The 23,059-nt window shown below is 34.5% G+C and overlaps 1 protein-coding gene across 1 annotated transcript in view; it reads right to left on the reverse strand.

The window, feature by feature from the left end:
• Positions 1-3,573: 3,573 nt before the first annotated feature.
• Positions 3,574-23,059, reverse strand: part of LOC144250418 (uncharacterized) — an 88,891-nt gene continuing 69,405 nt past the window's right edge. The window contains exon 4 of the mRNA XM_077793232.1: positions 3,574-4,840. Within this exon, the coding sequence (XP_077649358.1) occupies positions 3,687-4,840 (1,154 nt within the window). The 3' untranslated portion in view covers positions 3,574-3,686. The remainder of the gene's footprint in view (positions 4,841-23,059) is intronic.

Consider the following 23,059-nt stretch of genomic DNA (forward strand, 5'->3'; position numbering starts at 1 on the left):
GTACTATATTGTTCAATAGCATGTAACAGCATATCCAATCTTAAGAGTAATTTGTTCTCCTTACCAGGCACTTGTTCATTTAATGCCTGGTATTCTTGTAGCTCAGAGATTAGGAAAAGTATATAAGGAGTTGAGGGCATACTGAACACATCCTTCCTTCTAAGCAATGTTCTAAATGCATGACATCTGTTATATTGTTTTATCCTGTAGAGTGGTCACTTTACAAATAAGAAAAATGGGGAAAGAAAGATACATTCCATTGCCCATTCATTTGGGAGGTGGCAGAGCTAAAACCCCATGTTTCTGAGTACCATACTAAATCATGCTAATGTTGTTTAAAAGAACAGAGGAAAATAGCCTTTAAAACATGAGTCAGTACCCCCACCCCATGGTTTCCCTCTTCCCTATATATTTCCTGTTAAGCCTCACCTGTGTCAATCCTTAAATAGCAGAAAATACTTAAAGAAAATTTGTAGCAATCTGCTTCTGACAACTGGGTTAAATCTGACATCAGAAGCAATTGACACAGTGGAGGCCAGCATGTGTGCAGTGTAGATGGCATTTTAATAGTCACTGAATGATGAAAAGCTGCAGACACAATGATGCCTCATGTGACAGATTTTCCCTTCCTAAATTCATGAAAGGAAAGGAATCAAAAAAGGAAAATAAGAAATGATATTAGAAAAGAAGCAATGGTGTTTAAGACAACATTCATAATCTTTTTTGAGAGAGAGAGAGAGAGAGAGAGAGAGAGAGAGAGAGAATTTTTAATATTTATTTTTTAGTTTTTGGCGGACACAACATCTTTGTTTGTATGTGGTGCTGAGGATCCAACCCGGGCGAATGCCAGGCGAGCACGCTACCGCTTGAGCCACATCCCCAGCCCCAACATTCATAATCTTGAACACCAGTTAAACACAGTCTTAAATACACTGTATTTGTTTAAATGTGTTTTAATAGTTCAACTACTGTAAAAAGATTTAAAACTTCTTTCAACAATGCAATGCTTGCTTTATGATCACTAAAATATTTTCATCTATATATATGTTTATGCAAAAATTGTTATTTCTAGGACACCTTCAAATTGGCTCTTTGTCTTTCTCTGCTTCAATGCAGGCCTAAGACCTGCCTTCCTATGATCTCACACTTTATACACTTCCAGTATCCAAATATATGTATGCAAAATGTCTACTTCCATAAGAAACCTTCTCTATTTAATAGGTTAAAAAAAAGGTAAGAAAAATTCTTCATACATTTTTAAAGCTAAATCAATATTGAATTCTTTAATTAGTAGATAATATTTTTTTCTTTTTTAAGTCTGAACTCAGTTTATTGATATTCATTCACTATAACAAATATACCATTATACATTTGATGTATTTTGTGAGTATTGGGGATTGAATCCAGGGCCTCACACAAGCTGAACAACTGCAAAACCACAAAGTTAACATGCCCAGCCCACAAGATTTCACTTTTTTGATAATGGTACTGTGGATCGAACCCAGGGCTTCATACATGCTAGTAAGCACTCTGCCACTAAGTTACATCCCCAGCCATTAACCACTATACATTTGTTAAAGGGAACAGTTATTACAAGATTTCTTATAAGTTTATGAGATGTTTTCAATTTTGTGTGATTGCTGTCAGTGCCTTGATTTAAATATGTATACATATATATGTATAAAATATATATACACATATACATAAGCATATATTTACATATTATGCATATTACATCTATACTATAGATATATACTATCAATATATTGTAGGTAGATGTTTATATCCTCATCCTTGACATTTTTTCCTCTTAAAACATATTCTATTAAAACTTCCTCAACTCTCAGTTTTTGGATTCTGCTAATTAACAAAATGCTTTACCTGAATATGAACATAGGAAGTTAGTAATTTTTGAATATAAGTGACAGAATTTCTTTCTTTTTTTAAAGAGAGAGTGAGAGAGGAGAGAGAGAGTGAGGGAGAATTTTTAATATTTATTTTTTAGTTCTCGGCGGACACAACATCTTTGTTGGTATGTGGTACTGAGGATCGAACCCGGGCCGCACTCATGCCCGGCGAGAGCACATCCCCAGCCTGAGCCACATCCCCAGCCTGACAGAATTTCTTTCTTATCGACTTTTGTTAAAGCCATCATTTTTATTGAAGTTGTTATTATTTTACTGAGAAGTAATCCTACTAATCTGGATAACAAAATTGAGAGAAAACATTTTTAATGAAAAAATTCATGTCATGTTATAAGTTATGAATTTCTAAGATTCAAGTAGCATAAACTCGAACTTCACATGCTTTTTTTTAAGGAGAACCATTATTATGCATAAATTTTGGCAATGATCTTTTATTAACAGAATAATTCTAGGCCAAAAATTCTATGATTTTAAGAAAGTAAAGAAAGAGAATAGCACTAAACTTATCTTCCCATCTGTACTTCAATTTATTTATTTATTTTTCACATTTGACAAAGTATTTATTATAAATGTTTCATTTTTATATAAGGCATACATTTTGGACAAAATCTGTTCAATGTTCACTACTGGTATGAGTTTTCAGATGTTTAATGAATTTAAAATTTGAATAAGTTTTCAAAATATTATTTAACTATTTAGGGTTTCTGGGTACAATGAATTCTCCAAAAATCAGTAGTGTTTAAGAAACATTGTGGTTAAGAAATGCTTTTTTTTTTTTTTCCATTTGTATTCTCTCTAACCAGTATGTATCCACAGGTGCTGAGTATTGGTGAATAAATTTTGGAGGCATTGTCACATTGTCAATTTTCACATTTCAAAACTTTGTCTCTTCTATGGTGACTGTGGTGAGGATTAAATGTTGACTCTTTCTTAGAGGAATGATACAATGGTCTCATTTGTAAAGCTTCTCTCCAGTGTGTTTTCTCTGATGTCTAGTAATGTATGATATATAATTTAAAATGTCTACATTCTCTACATTTATGTCTTCTTTCCAGAATAAATATCTTAGTGGTGAAAAAGAATTGATTTCTTATTAAAAGCTTTGCTACATTGTTTTCATTTTAGGGGTTCTTTTCTGTATAAATTCTGTTAATGAGGTTTAGTTTTTCTTTAAAAGTATTATCACTTTATCTACATTTCACATTCACCAGGGTGTTTTCTTCTGTGGTGAATAAAGTTTTATTGTTTATTAAAAGTTTTTCCACTTATTCACATTTGTAGGGCTATTCTCCAGTGTGAGTTCTGCTGTGGTGAATAAGGCCTGTTTAATGGCTAAAAGCTTTGCCACATTCCTTACATTTGTAGGGCTTTTCTCCAATGTGAATTCTGTTTGGCAATAAGGGTTGATTATTTGAGTAGAAACTTCGTCACATACTTTGCATTTGTGAGGCTTCTCTCTAGTGTGAGTTCTCTGTGGCAAACAAGGTGTGATTTTTCAACTGAAAGCTTGCCAAATTCTTTACAATTGTAGGGCTTCTCTGCAGTGTGAATTCTGCTATGGAAAATAACATCTATTTTTTGACTGAAAGCTTTGCCACCATCTTTACATTTGTAGTGCTTCTCTCTAGTGTGAGTTCTGCTGTGGTGAATAAGGTCTATTTTTGACTGAAAGCTTTGCCACATTCTTTACATTTGTAGGGCTTCTCTCCAGTGTGAGTTCTGCTTTGGCAAATAAGGTATGAGTTTTGACTGTATGTTTTGTCACATTCTTTCCATTTCTAGGACTTCTCGCCAGTGTGCAGAAGTGCTGTGACTAATAAGGTAGAGTTTTCGACTAAAAGCTTTGCCACATTCGTTACATTTGTAGGGCTTCTCTCCAGTGTGAGTTCTGCTGTGGCGAATAAGGTGTGATTTTTGATAGAAAGCTTTGCCACATTCTTTACAATTGTAGGGCTTCTCTCCAGTGTGCATTCTGCTGTGGCACATAAGGCATGATTTTTGACTAAAAGCTTTGCCACATTCTTTACATTTGTAGGGCTTCTCTCCAGTGTGCATTCTGCTGTGGTACATAAGGCATGATTTTTGACTAAAAGCTTTGTCACATTCTTTACATTTGTAGGGCTTCTCTCCAGTGTGCAATCTGCTGTGCCTAAAAAGGTCTAGTTTTTGACTAAAAGCTTTGCCACATTCATTACATTTGTAGGGCTTCTCTCCAGTGTGTGTTCTGCTGTGGTGAGTAAGGTTTGATTTTTGACTGAAAGCTTTGCCACATTCATTACATTTGTAGGGCTTCTCTCCAGTGTGTGTTCTGCTGTGGCGAGTAAGGTTTGATTTTCGACTGAAAGCTTTGCCACATTCTTTACATTTGTGGGGCTTCTCTCCAGTATGAGTTATGCTGTGGCAAGTAAGGCTTTCTTTTCGACTGAAAGCTTTGCCACATTCTTTACATTTGTGGGGCTTCTCTCCAGTATGAGTTATGCTGTGGCAAGTAAGGCCTTCTTTTTGACTGAAAGCTTTTCCACATTCTTTACATTTGTAGGGCTTCTCTCCAGTATGAGTTATGCTGTGGCAAGTAAGGCTTTCTTTTTGACTGAAAGCTTTTCCACATTCTTTACATTTGTAGGGCTTCTCTCCTGTGTGAGTTCTGCTGTGGTAAGTAAGGCTTTCTTTTCGACTGAAAGCTTTTCCACATTCTTTACATTTGTAGGGCTTCTCTCCTGTGTGAGTTCTGCTGTGATAAGTAAGGCTTTCTTTTCGACTGAAAGCTTTTCCACATTCTTTACATTTGTAGGGCTTCTCTCCTGTGTGAGTTCTTCTGTGGCAAGTAAGGCCTTCTTTTCGACTGTAAGCTTTTCCACATTCTTTACATTTGTAGGGCTTCTCTCCAGTATAAATTCTCTGGTGGTAAACACGGTCTGAATTTTTATATGACTTCTGTTGTTCACTCTCACTTGTAGTTTTCCACATTTTATTTTGTTGTAAATAGTCAATATTACAACTTGTATATTTTCCACTTATCACTTTGTGAAATATATGCTTTATGCCCTTTTCTGGTGAATATTCTTGGGTATCTTGAGGAGTCAGGGCAAGGAAGGCAAAGTTTCTATAGTTCTCTAACATCACATCTTTATATAAGTTTTTCTGAGCAGGCTGAAGGCATTCCCACTCCTCTTGAGTAAAATCAATGGCTATATCCCTGAATGTTAACAGTACCATTTCCTGGCTCTCAGGGTTCTTGGCATTCTCCCTGTGGTTTGTTTTCAGATTCTGCATTGCACAGAAACCTGGGCTCCAGATCCAGGACAGAAAGCCTACAAAAAGTTTAAAAAAATGGTGGGCTTCAGACACAAAGGGAACAGCCAATTTATCTTTAATTCTAATAGTTATTCAGAGAAAATTCTTCTAAATAAAATAATGACTTAAATTACTTCTTCATATAGAATTAAATTTAAACCACTTGATTTTAAGCCTTAAAATCTAAGTCATAATGACAAAGTCAGTTCTCCTGAAGTTATATTAATAATATTAACACATTGTAAAAGAATGGTATTAAAATTTCTTTATAAATCAAAGTAGACAGTAAATACTATCCTTAATGTGGAAAAACAGACATGCAAAAATAATCAGGAAATTTCTTTTTTTATCTAGCAGTGATAAGCAAGAACCCCATCAAACATTAAATTTTGTATAACCTTTCTAAAATTAAAACAATATAATGCTGCCCACAAATAGACCAAAAAATATGGAATGAAACAAATTACAGAAATAGACTTGACTCAAATGTGGCATTACTACAGAATAAAATTGCTATCAATTCATTGGGAAAAATATGGACTTTTTAATTAGTGTGACTGGAACAAATTGTTAAGATATCTGGAAAAAGATAAATTGAGATTATTATTGCATATTAAACAAAATAATAAACCCAAATGGATAAAGAATGTAAAAAACAATAACAAATAAGCAAAAACAGAAATCATATTAAAGTAAAGCATAGGTACATATATTACTCTGAGCATAGGAAATAACACTCCATTTCTCAAAATACAGATATAATAAAAGAATATTAATAGTTGACAACATTAAAATATTTCTTATGGGTAAAAAATTCATTCTGATCCAAAAGCAAAGTCACAAGACAACTGTCAAACTGGGGGAAATATTTACAACATTCATCACAGGTAAAAGACTAATAACCATATTATATACAGGTATTTTTAAATCTAAGAATTTAAAAGACCAAACTTCTAATAGAAAACAGGGCAACAGAGAACATAAAAAAAACTACAATGAAAACAAAATTTAAAAAGAGATAAACATATGAAATAATGTTTACTCTCACAATTTAATTAAAGCAATGGATCTGACATTATTCACAGTATTCATATACATATTCATGACATACCATTTTTATTTTTTTTCATGTTTATGCACTGCTAGGTATCCATCTCAGGTTATCTAGCATCTATGCTAGGAAAGTGCACTACACTGAGCCACATCCCTGCCCCATTTCTAATTTTTGAATTAGCAACATTTTGAAATTATAAATAGACGCATGAGGAGGCAATGAGGAAAGAAGCATCCCCACACACTGATAAATAGCTATTATTAATTGAGTATTTATTATGTGGTAGTGCTTTACATACTCAATTTCATTTAGAATTTACCATAACTAGTAGGGTTTCTTATCATCTTCTGGTTTAGATATTTAGAAATCAAAGCTTAGAATATTTAAATTACTATCCCAAGGTCACACAGGTGGTATTTGAGTGAGAATAACCTGAATGACTCTGTAGTCCAAATTCTATAAATCATAAACTTGTTTTAAAAATGAGAAAAGAGAAGGATCTCCTGAAGAGGGGGAACTTAAGAATAACACATTTATATGGCAACAGTTATTTATCCAAAAGAATTAACAGAAGAAGAACCAATTAAAACTGTGTCTGGCTTGACAGTGGTACATATGTGCAAGCCCATTGGCTGGGGAGGCTGAGGCAGGAGGCACACAGATTTCGAATTTAGCAATTTAGTGAGACCCTGAACAACTCATCAAAACCCTGTCTCTAAATAAAATATGAAAAAGGGCTGGGAATGTGGCTCAGTGGTTAAGCGCTCCTAGGTTTAATCCTCGCACCCCCTCACCCCCCCAAATAAAAAGGTGAAAAGAAACATTGGGAGTGCCTCCTAATCAAAAGGAGGCACAAAATCTTTGTTGTTTGGGATTACTAAGCCTGGGGCTGATGTTTGCCATCTTCCCCAGTGCAGAGAAGTGAAATGTTCCTTTTAATTGGGAAGAAAAAGGCCAACACAGAACTGAGAAATAGAAATAATCTGATTGCTCAAGTCTTTTATGTTCCTCATTCCAACATTGTCAAAGCACTTCTTCCCTAATCTATTTTTTTAAAGTTATTTCAGGAAGAAATATTGCAACTAATTTAATTTGTTTTTACATAGAACCACAAAGCCATGGTAGTAAAACTTTTTGATTAAGAGAAAGACTAATCATAAATCACTTTAAAAAGTGATTAGCGTGGCATTGAGGTATACACTGAACGGAAGGGAGAGGGATTGGAGGCAGCACCCTAGAGAATTGATCTAGTGCAAAGCTAGATCTGGTGAGTGATGTCAATACCTAAAATGTATTGATGGAAGAGCTGTCAGGACAAGTAAGTAAAAACACTACCAAAGAGGTAACCACCAGGAGATGAGTTTGAGTACAGCTCAGGATGGGAGCTTTTACTCTGAACCAGTAACTGCTAAAGGTAGGCATAGCTGGTTTCAATAGAAGAGATGGTTGAGAGTGTAAATAGAAAATGAAGAACATATCATAGACCCTAACCTTGTAATACTTGTCAGGAACTGAAAAAGCAACTGAATAAAAAAGACAAAGGAATATAAAAGAAGTAAAGGAAAAATAATACAAAAAAATGGAGTCTTTCATGTCAGTTTCATTTTGTTTTTGGATAAAGTGTGACTTTGGGTTCATGTACCTGATTGGATTTTATTAGGATTCTACCACATTTTCTGAGACCAAACAGCCAAGTTATGGATTTAGCTTTCACATTTGTACTCCTGTTGTACCCTGAAAATTTCAGCTCAGGACACTATTTTCCATCTTAAACATTTCTAGCACATTGTGCCAGGCTTTTTGTGATTTATTAGTTGTTCAAAACATTACATAGCTCTTGACATATCATATTTCATACTTTTGATTCAAGTGGGTTATGAACTCCCATTTTTACCCCGTATACAGATTGCACAATCACATCGGTTACACATCCACGTTTTTACATAGTGTCATACTAGTGTCTGTTGTATTCTGCTGCCTTTCCTATCCTCTACTATCCCCCCTCCCCTCCCCTCCCATCTTCTCTCTCTACCCCATCTAATGTAGTTCATTACTCTCCCTTGTTTTTTTTCCCCTTTCCCCTCTTCCTCTTATATGTAATTTTGTATAATGATGGGGGGGGGTCTCCTTCCATTTCCATGCAATTTCCCTTCTCTCTCCCTTTCCCTCCCACCTCTTGTCCCTGTTTAATGTTAATCTTCTTCTCATGCTCTTCCTCCCTGCTCTGTTCTTAGTTGTTCTCCTTATATCAAAGAAGACATTTGGCATTTGTTTTTTAGGGCTTGGCTAGCTTCACTTAGCATAATCTGCTCTAGTGCCATCCATTTCCCTGCAAATGCCATGATTTTGTCAATTTTTAGTGATGAGTAATACTCCATTGTGTATAAATGCCACATTTTTTTTATCCATTCATCTATTGAAGGGCATCTAGGTTGGTTCCACAGTGTAGCTATTGTGAATTATGCCGCTATGAACATCGATGTAGCAGTATCCCTATAGTACGCTCTTTTAAGGTCTTTAGGGAATAGTCCGAGAAGGGGAATAGCTGGGTCAAATGGTGGTTCCATTCCCAGCTTTCCAAGGAATCCCCATACTGCTTTCCAAATTGGCAGTGCCAATTTACAGTCCCACCAGCAATGTACAAGTGTACCCTTTTCCCCACATTCTCGCCAGCACTTGTTGTTGTTTGACTTCATAATGGCTGCCAATCTTACTGGAGTGAGATGGTATCTTAGAGTGGTTTTAATTTGCATTTCTCTGATTGCTAGAGATGGTGAGCATTTTTTCATGTACTTGTTGATTGATTGTATGTCCTCCTCTGAGAAGTGTCTGTTCAGTTCCTTGGCCCATTTGTTAATTGGGTTATTTGTTTTCTTATTAATTTTTTGAGTTCTTTGTATACTCTGGATATTAGGGCTCTATCTGAAGTGTGAGGAGTAAAAATTTGTTCCCAGGATGTAGGTTCCCTATTTACCTCTCTTATTGTTCCTCTTGCTGAGAAAAAACTTTTTAGTTTGAGTAAGTACCATTTGTTGATTCTTGTTTTTAACTCTTATGCTATGGGTGTCCTAATAAGGAATTTGCGTCTATCAGACGCAGAGTCTCTGTTTTGATATCAAGCTCCTTGATCCATTTTGAGTTAACTTTTGTGCATGGCGAGAGAAAGGGATTCAGATTCATTTTGTTGCATATGGATTTCCAGTTTTCCCAGCACCATTTGTTGAAGATGCTATCCTTCCTCCATTGCATGCTTTTAGCCCCTTTGTTAAATATAAGTTAGTTGACTGATGTTCTTAATATGACACATTAAATTAGTAGGTATTATTGTATTATGTTTTACTTTATCATGAATGATTTACCACCTAAAACTACATATGTTTCAGGAAAAAAATGTACTTAAAATATGTTGAGAAAAAAATAATAAAATTAATATGAGTGCTGTTTATAATGTAATTCATTATAAACAGTAAAAAAAAAATCAGGCAATTGAGCATTGCTCTGTAAAAATTTCACAGACAAGTTGGCCTGTTGCTGATTTAGGAATTATGTTTAAAAGTCGTCTTCTTCATTCAATGTCTGCATGATTTCAATGCAAACAAAGAAGATATATCTGTTTTTGTTTTTAAGTGGGAATGCCTCTAAATATGGAATACTTAATAAGAGCTGAAAAAAACAATCACACAACAAATGGAAGAATTTTCTGGATCACTCTCTACTGCTTAGGATTCAAGGAAAAGTAGTCAGAGCCAGACTACAGCAGAAATTACTCAAAATTGCAAATGCTGCCTGAAAAGCTTGTAATAACATTTTGTGAATGTATGCCTCAAAAGGGAAAAGCAGAAATTTAACATAGCAGATTTATCCTTTATTCTCACTGAACTTTCCATCTCTTCATTTTAAAACCGAAGACATTGCTTTAATATAAAGTGCCATACTTTCAAATATCACTGGCATAAACACCATCTCACATCAAGTTTTTCTTCATTTTCCAGATATTGATTGTTCTCTAAAGAAAACATTTAAATATCCCTTCATATTTTATATCTAAATTAAGTTTCTTTTAAAAATATAGAAAACTCACCAATAGTTCTGCTTTCATGAAGATGAGTTAGAATTAACTATTACCTGTTTCTTCTGCTAGTACAACTAACATCTTTGGACAGTACATAAAAATCAAATGAAATCAAACCAAACAAACACTATTCTGAAAGGTGGAGAGAAGGTCAAGTGGCTAGCTATCTTAAATTCAAGAAATTATTAAAAATGGCAAGAGGTTGCCTGTTGCGGTGGCATAAACCTGTCATTCCAGCTGCACAGAAGACTGAGGATGAAGGATCCGTTGTTAAGTTAGCTTTAGCAACTTAGTGGGAACCTGTCTCTAAAGAAAGTCTTTTAAAAAGCATAAAGAAGGTCTAGAAATGTTGGTTGCTTGCTTACTATTTAAGTGCCCCTGAGTTCAATCCCCATTACCAAAAACAAGGCAGGTGTTGAATTCTTGGGTTTTCTTTTTATGTCATGTATTCCAGACATGAAAGAAATTGTTACACTCTGAATTTAATCAATACAGGTTATTGGTTATAGATTAGAAATTATATATTAATAAAATATTAATTACTAAAATAATAGGATTAGAAAATAAGTGGTACAGAATTAGTAATGTTAAGTTACTCCAGTCTGCCATAGTTAAAAGATAAAAAGTAACAATACAACAATATAATCACTGTAAGACATAGAATCTAAGTTGCTAACAATAAGATATAGAAAATATAGTGTGATAAATGTAAGCTTAGAGGTCTAATATAGTTACACATATTTACAGATATTTACAGATAAATATAGAGATGGATATAGAGATGGATGTAGTGTTAGTTTTAAATTGTTTTTGTGTAGACCTATACAAATGAGGATGTAGATCTAAACAAATGAGGATATAGGCCCCCATAAATGAGTATACGTTTTTCTCTTTTTGCTCTGCTAACTGCATTTTCAGCCCTTGTATTTTGCTTGCTTGCAATTTGCAAAATTCCATAGGAAAGTCCCCAGGATATGATTTTCTTTGCTATTTTCTTCCTGAAATACTTTGGTCACAAACAACTCAGGGCTGCTGTTCTTTCAGAGAGCACTTGGTCTCTGACAAAAGTAGTCCCTGGCCAGGTAAAATTGACAAGACACAAAGTTTTGATTTGCTTCTAATTCAGAATTAGTGTGTTTTCTGAGTGGTCTCCCCATAACAAAATAATGGCCTAAAAAATAACTTAAAACATTAACAGAGACAGACAAAATTAAATTAAAAAAGGAAAAAAGAAAAAAAAAAGAAAAATGGCAAATGCTTCTTCTTTCTCTATACCCAAATGTTCAGGAAAGAGCAACCTCGCAAGAGAGAACACTTTAGGCAATTATCTTGCTAGTACAGTGAAAAGTCACAAGAGTGGCTCTATTTTCACCCATAGCAGCAAAGGCTGAGTACAGAGCCCATACTTCTTTAAAAAAATTAGTTGTAAATGAAACATTTAATTTATTTATTTATTTTGTGGTGCTCAGGATTGAACTCAGGGCCTCACACATGCCAGGCAAGGGCTGTACTACTGAGCCACAACTCCAGCCCCAGAGCCCATACTTCTACCCACACCAAACTATAATGAAGCAATCAATACCCTCTCCTGTTGAGGTGGTATCAGAAGAGTCCAAAATAGAGCTAGATCTTACCAAAAGCAGAAAAGTTTCTCTGTTTCCTTCTAAAACCACCTTCAAATCAAAAGAGAAATAAGTGGGGAATTCATATTTCTATCCTCCACCACAGCAACCATTATAGTAAGCAGGAAGTCCTCAGGATTGTGTCAAGGATCATGCCACAGGTTTGTTGTTGTTACTGTTTTCCTGTTTTTATTTTGGCCCTCTTATGCACATAAAAGTTGTTGGATGGATGTACTTGGGTATGCTGTCTATAAGAAACTCAGTGAATATACATTATTTACAGCTGAAAAAAATGATGGAGAAGATACATCTTTAAAACATTCATGAGAAGGCAGAAGTGGCTATATTACCATAAGCTAAAGTACATTTCAGACAAAAAGTATGATGAGTAACCAAAAGAGAGATATATATAATAATAAGTGGTTAAATCCAACAAAACAATATAAGTATTCTAAAAATGAGCAGAAATGAACAGGTATAAAACATATAAAAGTAAACTTGATAGATTTTTAAGGACAAAAATAGACAAATAACCAATTACTTTTGAAGATTTCAATACCTTTCTCTCAGCAATAGGGTGAACGTACAGTAAGAGAATGAACCAGTCTAGAGAATTAATCATGAACACCTGCATCATTCTGCAGTCATGTATAACAAAATAGCATAAATGAATAAATTTAAAAATGAATACCTTCAAATAACAGATCTATGTAACACTTAAATTACATACCACTTAACACCAAAGTAAATATTCTTCTATAAACAACTATTTTCAAGCAGTTGATGGTTCATACCAAACTCAAATAGTAGTTCTTTCACCACACACAACCTCCAACACTATCAAAATCTCCAACCAGAATTATATATTTCTTAGAACTTGTAAACACTTTAAAACATAGGCATTACTCAAAGTCTAAAATTCAAACTATGGGTCATTTTTGGTGTTAAGCATTGAAAAAGCATAATGCCACGAATCACCCATTATAGTATCATGTAGAATAGTTTCATTGTGTAAAAAAATTATCTTAGCTCTGCCTTTTCATCTCTGCTTCTTCCCTCACTTCTGGCAACCACTGATTATTTTACTTTGGCCACAGTTTTGTTTTTCCCATATTATCATAGTGGGAATTAAGTACTACATAATCTTTTCAAATGGATTCCTTCCCTCACTTATATGCATTTGAGACCCTCCCTGTCTTTTCATGTTTTAGTAGCTTATTCATTTAATGGTGAAAAATCTTTGATTATCTTGATACGTGAAAGTTTACTTTTCCATTTATCTACTTCAGAACACTTTGGCTGCTGCCATGTTTTACACCTGAAAATAAAGCTGCTATAAACACCAAGGTTTTTTTATTTTATGTGGACACAAGTCTTCAAATTCTTTGAGAAAATACCAAGGAAGGTGATTGCTAAAGTACATGATGAGGATGTTTAGTTTTAGAAAATATTGCGAAACACTCTTACAATGTGGCTGTACACATAATATGTATATTTAATTATATGCATACTCACCAATATTGTTGCTATTATTTTGAACATTACTTTTTAGATCAGTTAAAAATGAATAAGATTTTTATCTTATCTCCCTACTCTTTTCCTAATACTTCTTCATGTAGATACAAGTTTCTGATTAATATTATTATTTTCTCTCAGAAGAACTTCTTTTTAATATTATTTGTAAGTCAGATATACTGGCGACAAATTTAACGTTTTTTGAGGAAGTCTTGATTTCTCTTATTTTTGAAAAATAATTTTACAGGGTAAACTAGTATAGGTTTTGTTCTACACTTTAACATTTTATTTTATTCCTATATGGAGGAGAATTCCTGAGGAGAATTCCAATGTGGCTTTTATTGGTCTTTATTTAGTGCAGTACATTTATACATAATAGTGGGGATTATTTTGACATTTTCATAAATGCATGTAACATAGTTTTCTCCATTTCAATCCCCAGTATTGTTTATTGACTTTACTCCTTCCTCCTCCAAACCTCCTTAGTCTACTATATTTGTTCCTTTCTATTTATCTACTTATTTCCTTAAATGAGGCATTGTAGTATATTTAAAATCATAACGTGTTGTGCTATATTCATACATATACCTAGCATAATTTGGTCAACTTCATTCCCTAGTTCTTCTCCTCCCCATTTCCTCTGCCTTCATCTTTGATTAACTGCATAAAAACTTAGTGGAGAATTGCATCAACAGACTAGACCAATCTTAACATTATGAGGAATCAAGGATAATATAGGTGCATTGTAATACTTAGACAGAAATAAAGGGGAGGAAACAATGAATAGAATATATAGAGCTCTGGAACAACATTAAAATGTCAAACTTGAAACTGAGAGGAATTGAGGAAGGAGAGGAGAAACAAACTAATGGCATTGCAAAATTATTCAGTAATATAATAGCAGAAAATGAGCTTAATTTGGGAATAGTGTAAGGTTGAATAGTATGTGACTTGGCTCTGCTGTAATAGTAAATAGGGTTCAGTGTCTTCTTTCAAAATGGTTCCAATGTTGGGAAGAGTAGAGGACACAAAGAGTAGAGTATCAATACCTGAATATTCACCCAACCCAAGGCACTTGAAAGAAGCTCACAAAATTGTTCCTTGCTAAAAGAAGTGATAATCATCCCAATACCTGGGTAGACATACAAGCAGTATGAAAAACAAGGGAACAAACCACCTCAAACAGCCTACAACACACAGCAACTGACCACATTGACACTATAGTGAAGGAAATGTCAGAAAAAGACTTCAGAAAATTTATAGTTCAAATGGTCAACTAGCCAAAGAAGATTTTAAAAATAAAATAAAAAATATTGGATTAAGAAGATCATTCCTATAAAGAGGTAGAGGTTCTGAAAAAGAATAAAATGAAAATCCTGGAAATGAAATACTTAATAAAACAAATTAATAATTCAATACAAAATATACACCAATAGATTAGACCACTCTGAGGGTAGATCTTCTGGCCTTGTAGACAAAGCATATAATCTTGAAAATAATAAACTTAAAATAAAAAGATGTTAAAAAATCATGACCAGGATATTCAATAGCAATCTGGGTAAATATCAAGAGACCAAATTTAAAGAATCACTGGAGTAAAGTAAAGCTCTGAAATACAAACTGAAGGACTGCACAATCTTTTTCAATTAAATGATAACTGTAAAATATTCCAAATCTTAGGAATGAGATGGAAATTCAAGTCTAAGATTATATATATAAACTCCAAATAGAACCACAGAAGATCTTCTCCCAGACATATTTTGAAGTAAATGCCTAGTTATGGAACAAGGATAGATTTTTTTAAAGCTGTTAGAGAAAAATGGAAAGTCACATTTGGAGGTAAACTAAGTCAGATTTCAAATCATTGCTCAACCCAGATCTTAAAACCCTAGATGGCTTGTCATGATAAATACCAAGGCCCAAAAGAAAACAGGCACAAACCTATTTTAGTATAGTCAGCAAAATTTTCAGAATATTGAAAATGAAATAAAAAATTTAATAAGTAGAAACTGAAAAAAATCAAAACCACTTAACCTACACAACAAAACATATGCAATGAAGTATTTCATGCAGATATATAAAAAATGAAAGTGGAAACCAGCAGAAAGATGAATTGTGTTAGAAAAATAGTCAATTAAATGAGAATAAAGTCTGAATCACTAGAAAAAAAATTGTAGGAAATACAAATCATCTTTCTATAGTAACATTTAGTATAAATAGCCTAAATTCTTTCATCAAAAGATACAAATTAAAGAACAAGACCCAACCATATATTGTTTGCAAAAGGTTTACCTCAAAAATACAATGATATAATGAATTTTTTAAAATGGGGGAAAACATACCTTACAAACAGAAACCAATTTCAGACAAAGTAGATTTCAAACCAAAATTAATCAGAAGAGACAGAGAGGATCATATCAAACTGGTTATGGAAAGCATCCAACAAGAAGATACAATGCTTGTAAATATTTATGCCCCAAACAATGCTGCATACTAAAAACAAAATCTTCTCATTAGAAAGAATCAAATAGACCACAGTAAAAAAAAAATGTTGGGTGAGTTCAACATACATCTCTCACCACTATATAGGCCATCAACCATAAAATATGTAAAACCTCTTCAGAACTAAAAAGTGCTATTAATTAAATGGATCTCACAGACATCTACAGAATATTTCCTCCATTGACAACTGAATTCATTTTTATCTCTGTGGCATATGGGACATTCTCTAAAATAGATCATATTTTAGTGCACAAAGCAAATTTCAGCAAACACAAAAAATAGAGATAATTCATTGCATCTTATAAAGATAAAAATAAAATAATAACTATAAAATTATAAATTAATGACAAGATAAAAAGCAGAAACTCTAACACGTTAGTATTAAATAATATACATTTTAATGAGAAATGAATCAAAGAAGAGTGTATGTAGGGGAGAAATAAAAAAAAATTCTTAGAAACAAGAGTGTTAAAAGTTTATATATGAGGTGTTCTCCAAAGGCTCAGGTGTGAGACAATGCAAGAAAATTTAGAAATGAGAACCTGCGAGTTCAAGACCAGGCTGGGCCGCCTAGCGGGACCCGGTTGGGAAAAGAAAGAGTAAGTCGGAGTAATAAAGGAATGGGTTCTTCCCACAGCCATCTCCCCAGCAGCTTCGGGGTGCTCGGACTATCCCGGGACACCAGTGTCTGAAGCTTGTAGTCAGCATGAGAAATGAGAAGTGGAAATAAAGCCAGGTGGGGGTGCCCAGGAGAGAAAAGGCTTCCTCAGACCACTGTGCATGCTGTCCTTGCTTGGCCTGTGTTTACCAACCAGGACAATGGCTGGAACGTGGTCCTTGATTCCAGATAAGCCAGAGGAACAAGCATCATGGGAAGAAATAGATAGAAAATGCTGTTAACACAGAGGTGACTGTGGTTTCAAAGTCAGAAGGTGTGCTTAACAATACAGAATATATTAATTTCCTTCCCAAATCAACTTTTATTCATATATATATATTGGAGTAAGTTTCTTACTTAAAAATTTTTGATAATTTGTTCCTGAAAACCTACATTGTTTTTTATTTAAACTGTCTTAATTCTGTTTTTGTGTTGACCTAGACATGGAGAAGAATTCACAAACTGTGTTCTGAGGATCTGAGACAGAGTAGTAATGGGAACATATATGCAGACCACACACACTCTGTGTTTTTATATATTTTTATATAAACATTATCCTATCCTTAAACTAGTGTGTAATGCTGTCTTCTGAAGAACATTTGTCCTTTTCAGTTGTCAGATGTTACTAAGTTGAGAATGCAGCTCTCATTAAAAATTAAAAGTAATCCTTGAGCAGGAAGAGTACAAAGTCAATGTTTTTCAAGGAGCTGGGACGGGTGCCTTTGATAGAGTCACCAAGGGCAAGAAAGCAATTTAAATCTCTAAACCAAAAAAAAAAAAAAAAAAAAAAAACCCCAAAAATTGAAACAGTATATCTAAATTTAAGTCCTTAAGGGTTTGAGGATATGGCTCAGTGGAAGAACACTTTCCTAGCATGTGCAAGTTTTATTCTCAGTGCCACAAAAGGCAATAATAAAGATACATTGAATCTTTTAGTAAAACACAACCTAAAATACAGTGAAGTATGGCATCTGTTAGCTGGTTCCATTTGTGACTTAATTCCCTTGGAGTATTAGCACCAAAAACCAAAAAAGAACATTTTAACTTTTATACATGATTCACTATTTTGATTTTGAGATTTTTCTTTAGAAATTTTATATCAAAACTTGATAGAGGGCTGGGGATGTGGCTCAAGCGGTAGCGCGCTCGCCTGGCATGCGTGTGGCCCGGGTTCGATCCTCAGCACCACATACCAACAAAGATGTTGTGTCTGCCGAGAACTACAAAATAAATATTAAAAATTCTCTCTCTCTCTCCCCTCTCTCACTCTCTCTTTAAAAAAAAAAAAAAAACTTGATAGAAATTTGCTGTTGTGTTGTTGAGCATTTTGAACAAGTAAGTCACTGGTGTCTGCCAGTTTGTGTTCTCTCCCTGTGGGTTTTGTTTGTTTTATGGAACCCAGGGCCTCATCCATGCTAGGCAAGCTGTCACCCAGATCCCAAGGTTCTCATGAATTTCCAAATTTCCCCACACCCAGTGGGCATTAATCAGCAGCGAGGAGAATCCTAGGATTAATCCCCAAGTTCCCCACACCTTGTAAACATCTGACTCTGACACCCCAAAAATGTTTCCCCCTATCCTTTCAAACAGATAAGGCTGCATGTATGTGGTGAATATCCTCATTTGCATCCGCCTTTCCAAAAGCAGCTTCACCACTGAACCATAGTGGAAACCTGGAGGCCCCTTTCGCTCTCTCAGCCCTTGACGAAGAGCTAGAGTCAGGGTTGCTGAGCTTGCAAGGTGATTGGGTGACAGGTGACTTGTTGTCAGAACACTTAGCAGGTAGCTCTTGCCCTTCCCTTGCTCTTGCAGCCAGTGCTGTGTTCTTGATTCCTCAACAATGACCAGCTTTTAGAGGAGGAGAAGGTGAGTTTCATAAGAAAATGGGACACAGAAGTGCTCTCCTGTCAGCATCCTTCTAAGAGAAAAGTGGCTGCTTGGGTTACACAAGGGGTGGAGCCACCACACATTCCTGAGCTAAAATAGCATTTACGACCCAGAGTTTGTGGTTCTGAGCTGGAACCTGAAACCTTTCTGTGGAGCTGTTATCCAGTAATTTCAGAACAACACGCGCTGCATCCCTGGAATTTACTTGATTCCCTGAACCAAACATATATATGTGAGAGACGAGTGCAAAGCCAGAATGCCCAGAGAATTTTTCTAATTCCCACTGCAGATCTAGAGATGCCTTTTGGTTTTGACTATATCCATCTGACAAGGCAGCTGGTTCATAAATACTCTCTGGCCATGGGAATGGACTCCAATTTACTAATCCCTGTTGCCCACACTCTGGGGGCCCAGCCTAAAGCCAGGAAGGCAGGCCTCATTAGGGCCAGCTTCCACGGTGGCTCACAGTCCTACTCACCCCACCTCTTCTGCCCTCTAAGGAGAGAAGATGTGCCGCAGATGGGCTTAGGTCAGTGCAGACTAGTGCTGAAGAAATGGGGTGCATTTAGAAAAACCTGAGTGCCATAGTAGGACCTGATCCTGCCCTGGGATTTGGAGTGTGGGATGTGGCACTGGGTTCCAATCCTGAAATACTCAGAATTTCTGATTTTCCTCGGATTTTTCAACACCTCCCATTTCACTTTCCTGGTTTTTGAAAAAATGTACTTATGACATCTGTTGAAGATTATGCATATTTCAAGATTTCTTTATCTAAGGACAGCAGAGTTTTAAGGCCTCTATTACGCTGTGTTCCTAAATGCTTCCCCAACTTGATATTATCTTGTGTATATGTTCTGATTTTTATTTTTAAAACAGCTTTTGTGTACATTAAACCACTTGAACCTTACATCAAACCTAGGATAATGATTCTTAGGCATTTTTGTCTCTAGATTCTGCTCTCTTTTTAATATCTATTTATAATGTCTTGTTGATAGACTCTGCCACTGTGCTCCTCTGTACATTTTGTTTTCACATGCAATCTCCCCACCCCATACTGTGGATTGAACTCAAGCCTGCTCTATCACTGAGCTGCACTGTCGGCCTTTTTTCTTTGAGACACCCTTGCCAAGTTGCTGAGGCTGGCCTTGAACTTGCTATCCTCCTGGCTCAGCCTCCCGGGTAGCTGTGATTCTAGATGTGTGCCACCAACCTGACTACATGGAATTTGCATTTTTGTGCTGAATCAGAATCACCAGCAAGTCCTACAGAAAACTGACTATGTGATATATATATATATATATATATATATATATATATATATATATATATACTGCATATATATGTACTGGATGATTTTTGTGCTTGGTAAAATTACAGTGATGAAAATTTCAGTGCAGTTAATAAAGCTAACCCTTAATTCTCCAAAAAAAAAAAAAAGAAAAGAAAAAGAAAACGAAAATTTAGAAATGATAGGGTTATGAGAGTATCAACCTAAACAGTGTATTAGTCCACTTGAATGGATTAAATGAGTGGTAACTATAGGCAGCTAAGGTCTGGCTGGAGGAGGTGGGTCACTGGGAGTGTGCCTTTGGAGTTTGTATTTTGTCCCTGTGAGTGGAGCTCTTTCTTCTTTCTGGTGGCTATGTCTTGAACTGTTTTCCTCTTGCACATGTTTCTGACATGATGTTCTGCCTCATCTCTGGCCCACATAAATGAAGTTGGCCATCTATGGACAAAGGCCTCTGAAACCATGAGCTCCAAATAAACTTTTTCTTCTCTAAAATTGTTCTTGTCAGATCTTTTGGTCACAGTGATTACAAGCTTATGACAAAAAAAAAAAATAGAGATACAATATATTAAAATCTCTGAGAAAGAATGAGGGAAGTTCTAAGAGGAAAGTTTTGAGCACTGAGTCCTACATGAAAAAAATAGATACCAAATAAATAATCTAAGATTATACCTCAAGGCCCTAGAAAGAGAACAAGCTAAAAATTAGTAGAAAACAAAAAATAATTAAAATTAGAGTAGAAATATAGAAAATTGAGACTAAGAAGTAATAAATATGATCAGTGCAATAAAGAGTTGATTCTTTGAAATGACAAGGATAAAGTCATAGCCAAACTAATCAAAAGAAAGAGAGAGATGACCCAGATTAACAAAGCTACTAATGCAAAAGGAGATATCACGATAGACACTACTGAATCCAGAAGATCATTGGAAACTATTTTGAAAATGTATACTCCATTAAGCTGGAAGATGTCAAAGACAGTGACAAATTCCTAGAGACATATGACCTACCCAAATTGAACCATAAGAATGTAAAAAACTTAAGTAGACCAATATGAAGTCATGAAAATGAAACAGCTATTAAGTCTTGGAACAATGGGACATCTATGACCATATGAATCCTTAGCTGGGATCCGTCAGACCTTTAAAGAAGAAGTAATGTAATACTCCTCAAATTTAATTCCATGAAATAGGAGAGAACAATACCAATTCATTCTGTGAAGCCCAATATTATCCTAATAGCAAAACCAGACAAAGGCACATCAAGGAAAGAAAATTTCAGACCAATATCCCTGATGAACATAGATGCAAAAATTCTTAGCAAACCACACTAAAAAAAATCAAGAAGATAGTGTGTATCCTGATAAAGTGGGTTTCATCCCAATTATTCAAGGTGTGTTCAAAATAAGTCAATAAATAAATGTGATTCAGCACAAAAGAGAGTTAAATAAAAAATTACATGGTTATCTCAATAGATTCAGAAAAAGTATTAGACAAAATCTACTACCCATTTGTGTTTAAAACACCAGAATAAAAAGGATCAAAGGAAGTTGCCTCCACATTTTAAAGGACATCTATTTCTCAACAGTGAGAAACTTGACTGCCACCTTTCATCTTTCATTTATTTGACTTTACAATTCCAATATACCTGAATGATCTTTTGATTTATTTTTAAATTCTGCTAGCTTACCAATATTCAACTTAAATAACAGATTGTTAGCACCAACAGACAAATGTAAAAATCATAAATTTTTATTTTCACACTTGATTTTAAAAAATTCTTCATTCCTGACATATCTGCTTCAGTGTATGTCAAACAGTTGGCAAACTATAAAAAGGCAAACTTAGTATCAGTATGATGGTCACCATGAGAGAAAATTTTACTCACATAGATGGATTATTTTACATCTATAGACAATTTACACTGTACTAATTAGTCAGAAATATTAATATTTACAGAATTCAAAATTAAAAAGCTATAAAATATTTTCCATGATACCATAAGACAAAATAAAACTTACTACAATAAGGATATTTCTGTATTGGTAGGCATTTAATTAAATTCATTTATTATCTTTTGAGCAATGGGAAAAAATGTGTACTATGAAACCCATAACCAAAAGAAAGCTCAAGAAGGTCTAATAATAAGAAAAAGAACCTCAAAACAGAACTATGTGAGGTAGCACATTACCTGATGAAAAGAACAATTCCGTAAGTCTTAACAATCCTAAATTTGCATGTTCTCCCAATTTTTTTTAAAGTACATGAACACATAAAATAATAGATCAATAAGCAAAATACTTAAAACCCAACGACAAAGATGAAGATTTCAACAGCACTTGTTTAATAATTAATAGAAAATTTACACAGAAATTCAACAATCCATAGATGATAATCTTTATGAAATAATCAGAGAACTTGAACTAATTGACATTTACAGAACAAAATCCCAGCAAAAACAAAAACAGCACTTCTTAAATGCACACAGAATATTCAATAATCTAGACAACAGGCAAAACAAACATTAAAATGTATAATTGTTGATATCATACAAATTTTGTGTTCAATATCAATGGGGCTTGGGTAAATAGCTCAGTGGTACAGCACTCAGTTGCATACTTAAAGCACTGGGTCCATTCCTGGGCAACATGTACACACACACACACACACACGCGCGAGAAAGAGACAAATAATGTATAACATCCCTAATATTTGGCAATCAAACAGCATAACTCTAAATAATCCAGGAGTCAAAGATACAAATAGAATTTTTAAACACTAGATAGCTGATATAGGTAAATTCTATGGAGTGCATTTATTTAGTGTTGAGAGGAACATGGGTAGCATTAATTGTTTCTATTAGAAAAAAATAGTTTCAAAGTAATTATCCAGAGCATTCACATTGAAAAAAAAAATCAATCTATGTCAAAATATAATATTAAACTCAGAATCAGTGAAATAAAAGAAAATGAAGAAAATTCAATGCGAACCTGGATATTAAAAAAACATATAATTGATAAATTCCCAACCATACTAATTGAAGAGGGGGGCAAAAATTGTCAATATCAGGAATAAAAGCAGAGCACCTTGAACGACCCCATCCATATTAACAGGAAAATAATATAATGCTACCTAACTCTTAATCCCCAAATTTGACAATTTATTTAAAACAGATAAATTCCTGGAAATAGATTTTACATTAGTCATTTTAAATGAAAAGCAAACTTGAACTGGCAACTCTTT

The sequence above is a fragment of the Urocitellus parryii genome, chromosome 15 (genome assembly GCF_045843805.1).
Source record: "Urocitellus parryii isolate mUroPar1 chromosome 15, mUroPar1.hap1, whole genome shotgun sequence".
Taxonomy (NCBI): Eukaryota; Metazoa; Chordata; class Mammalia; order Rodentia; family Sciuridae; genus Urocitellus; species Urocitellus parryii.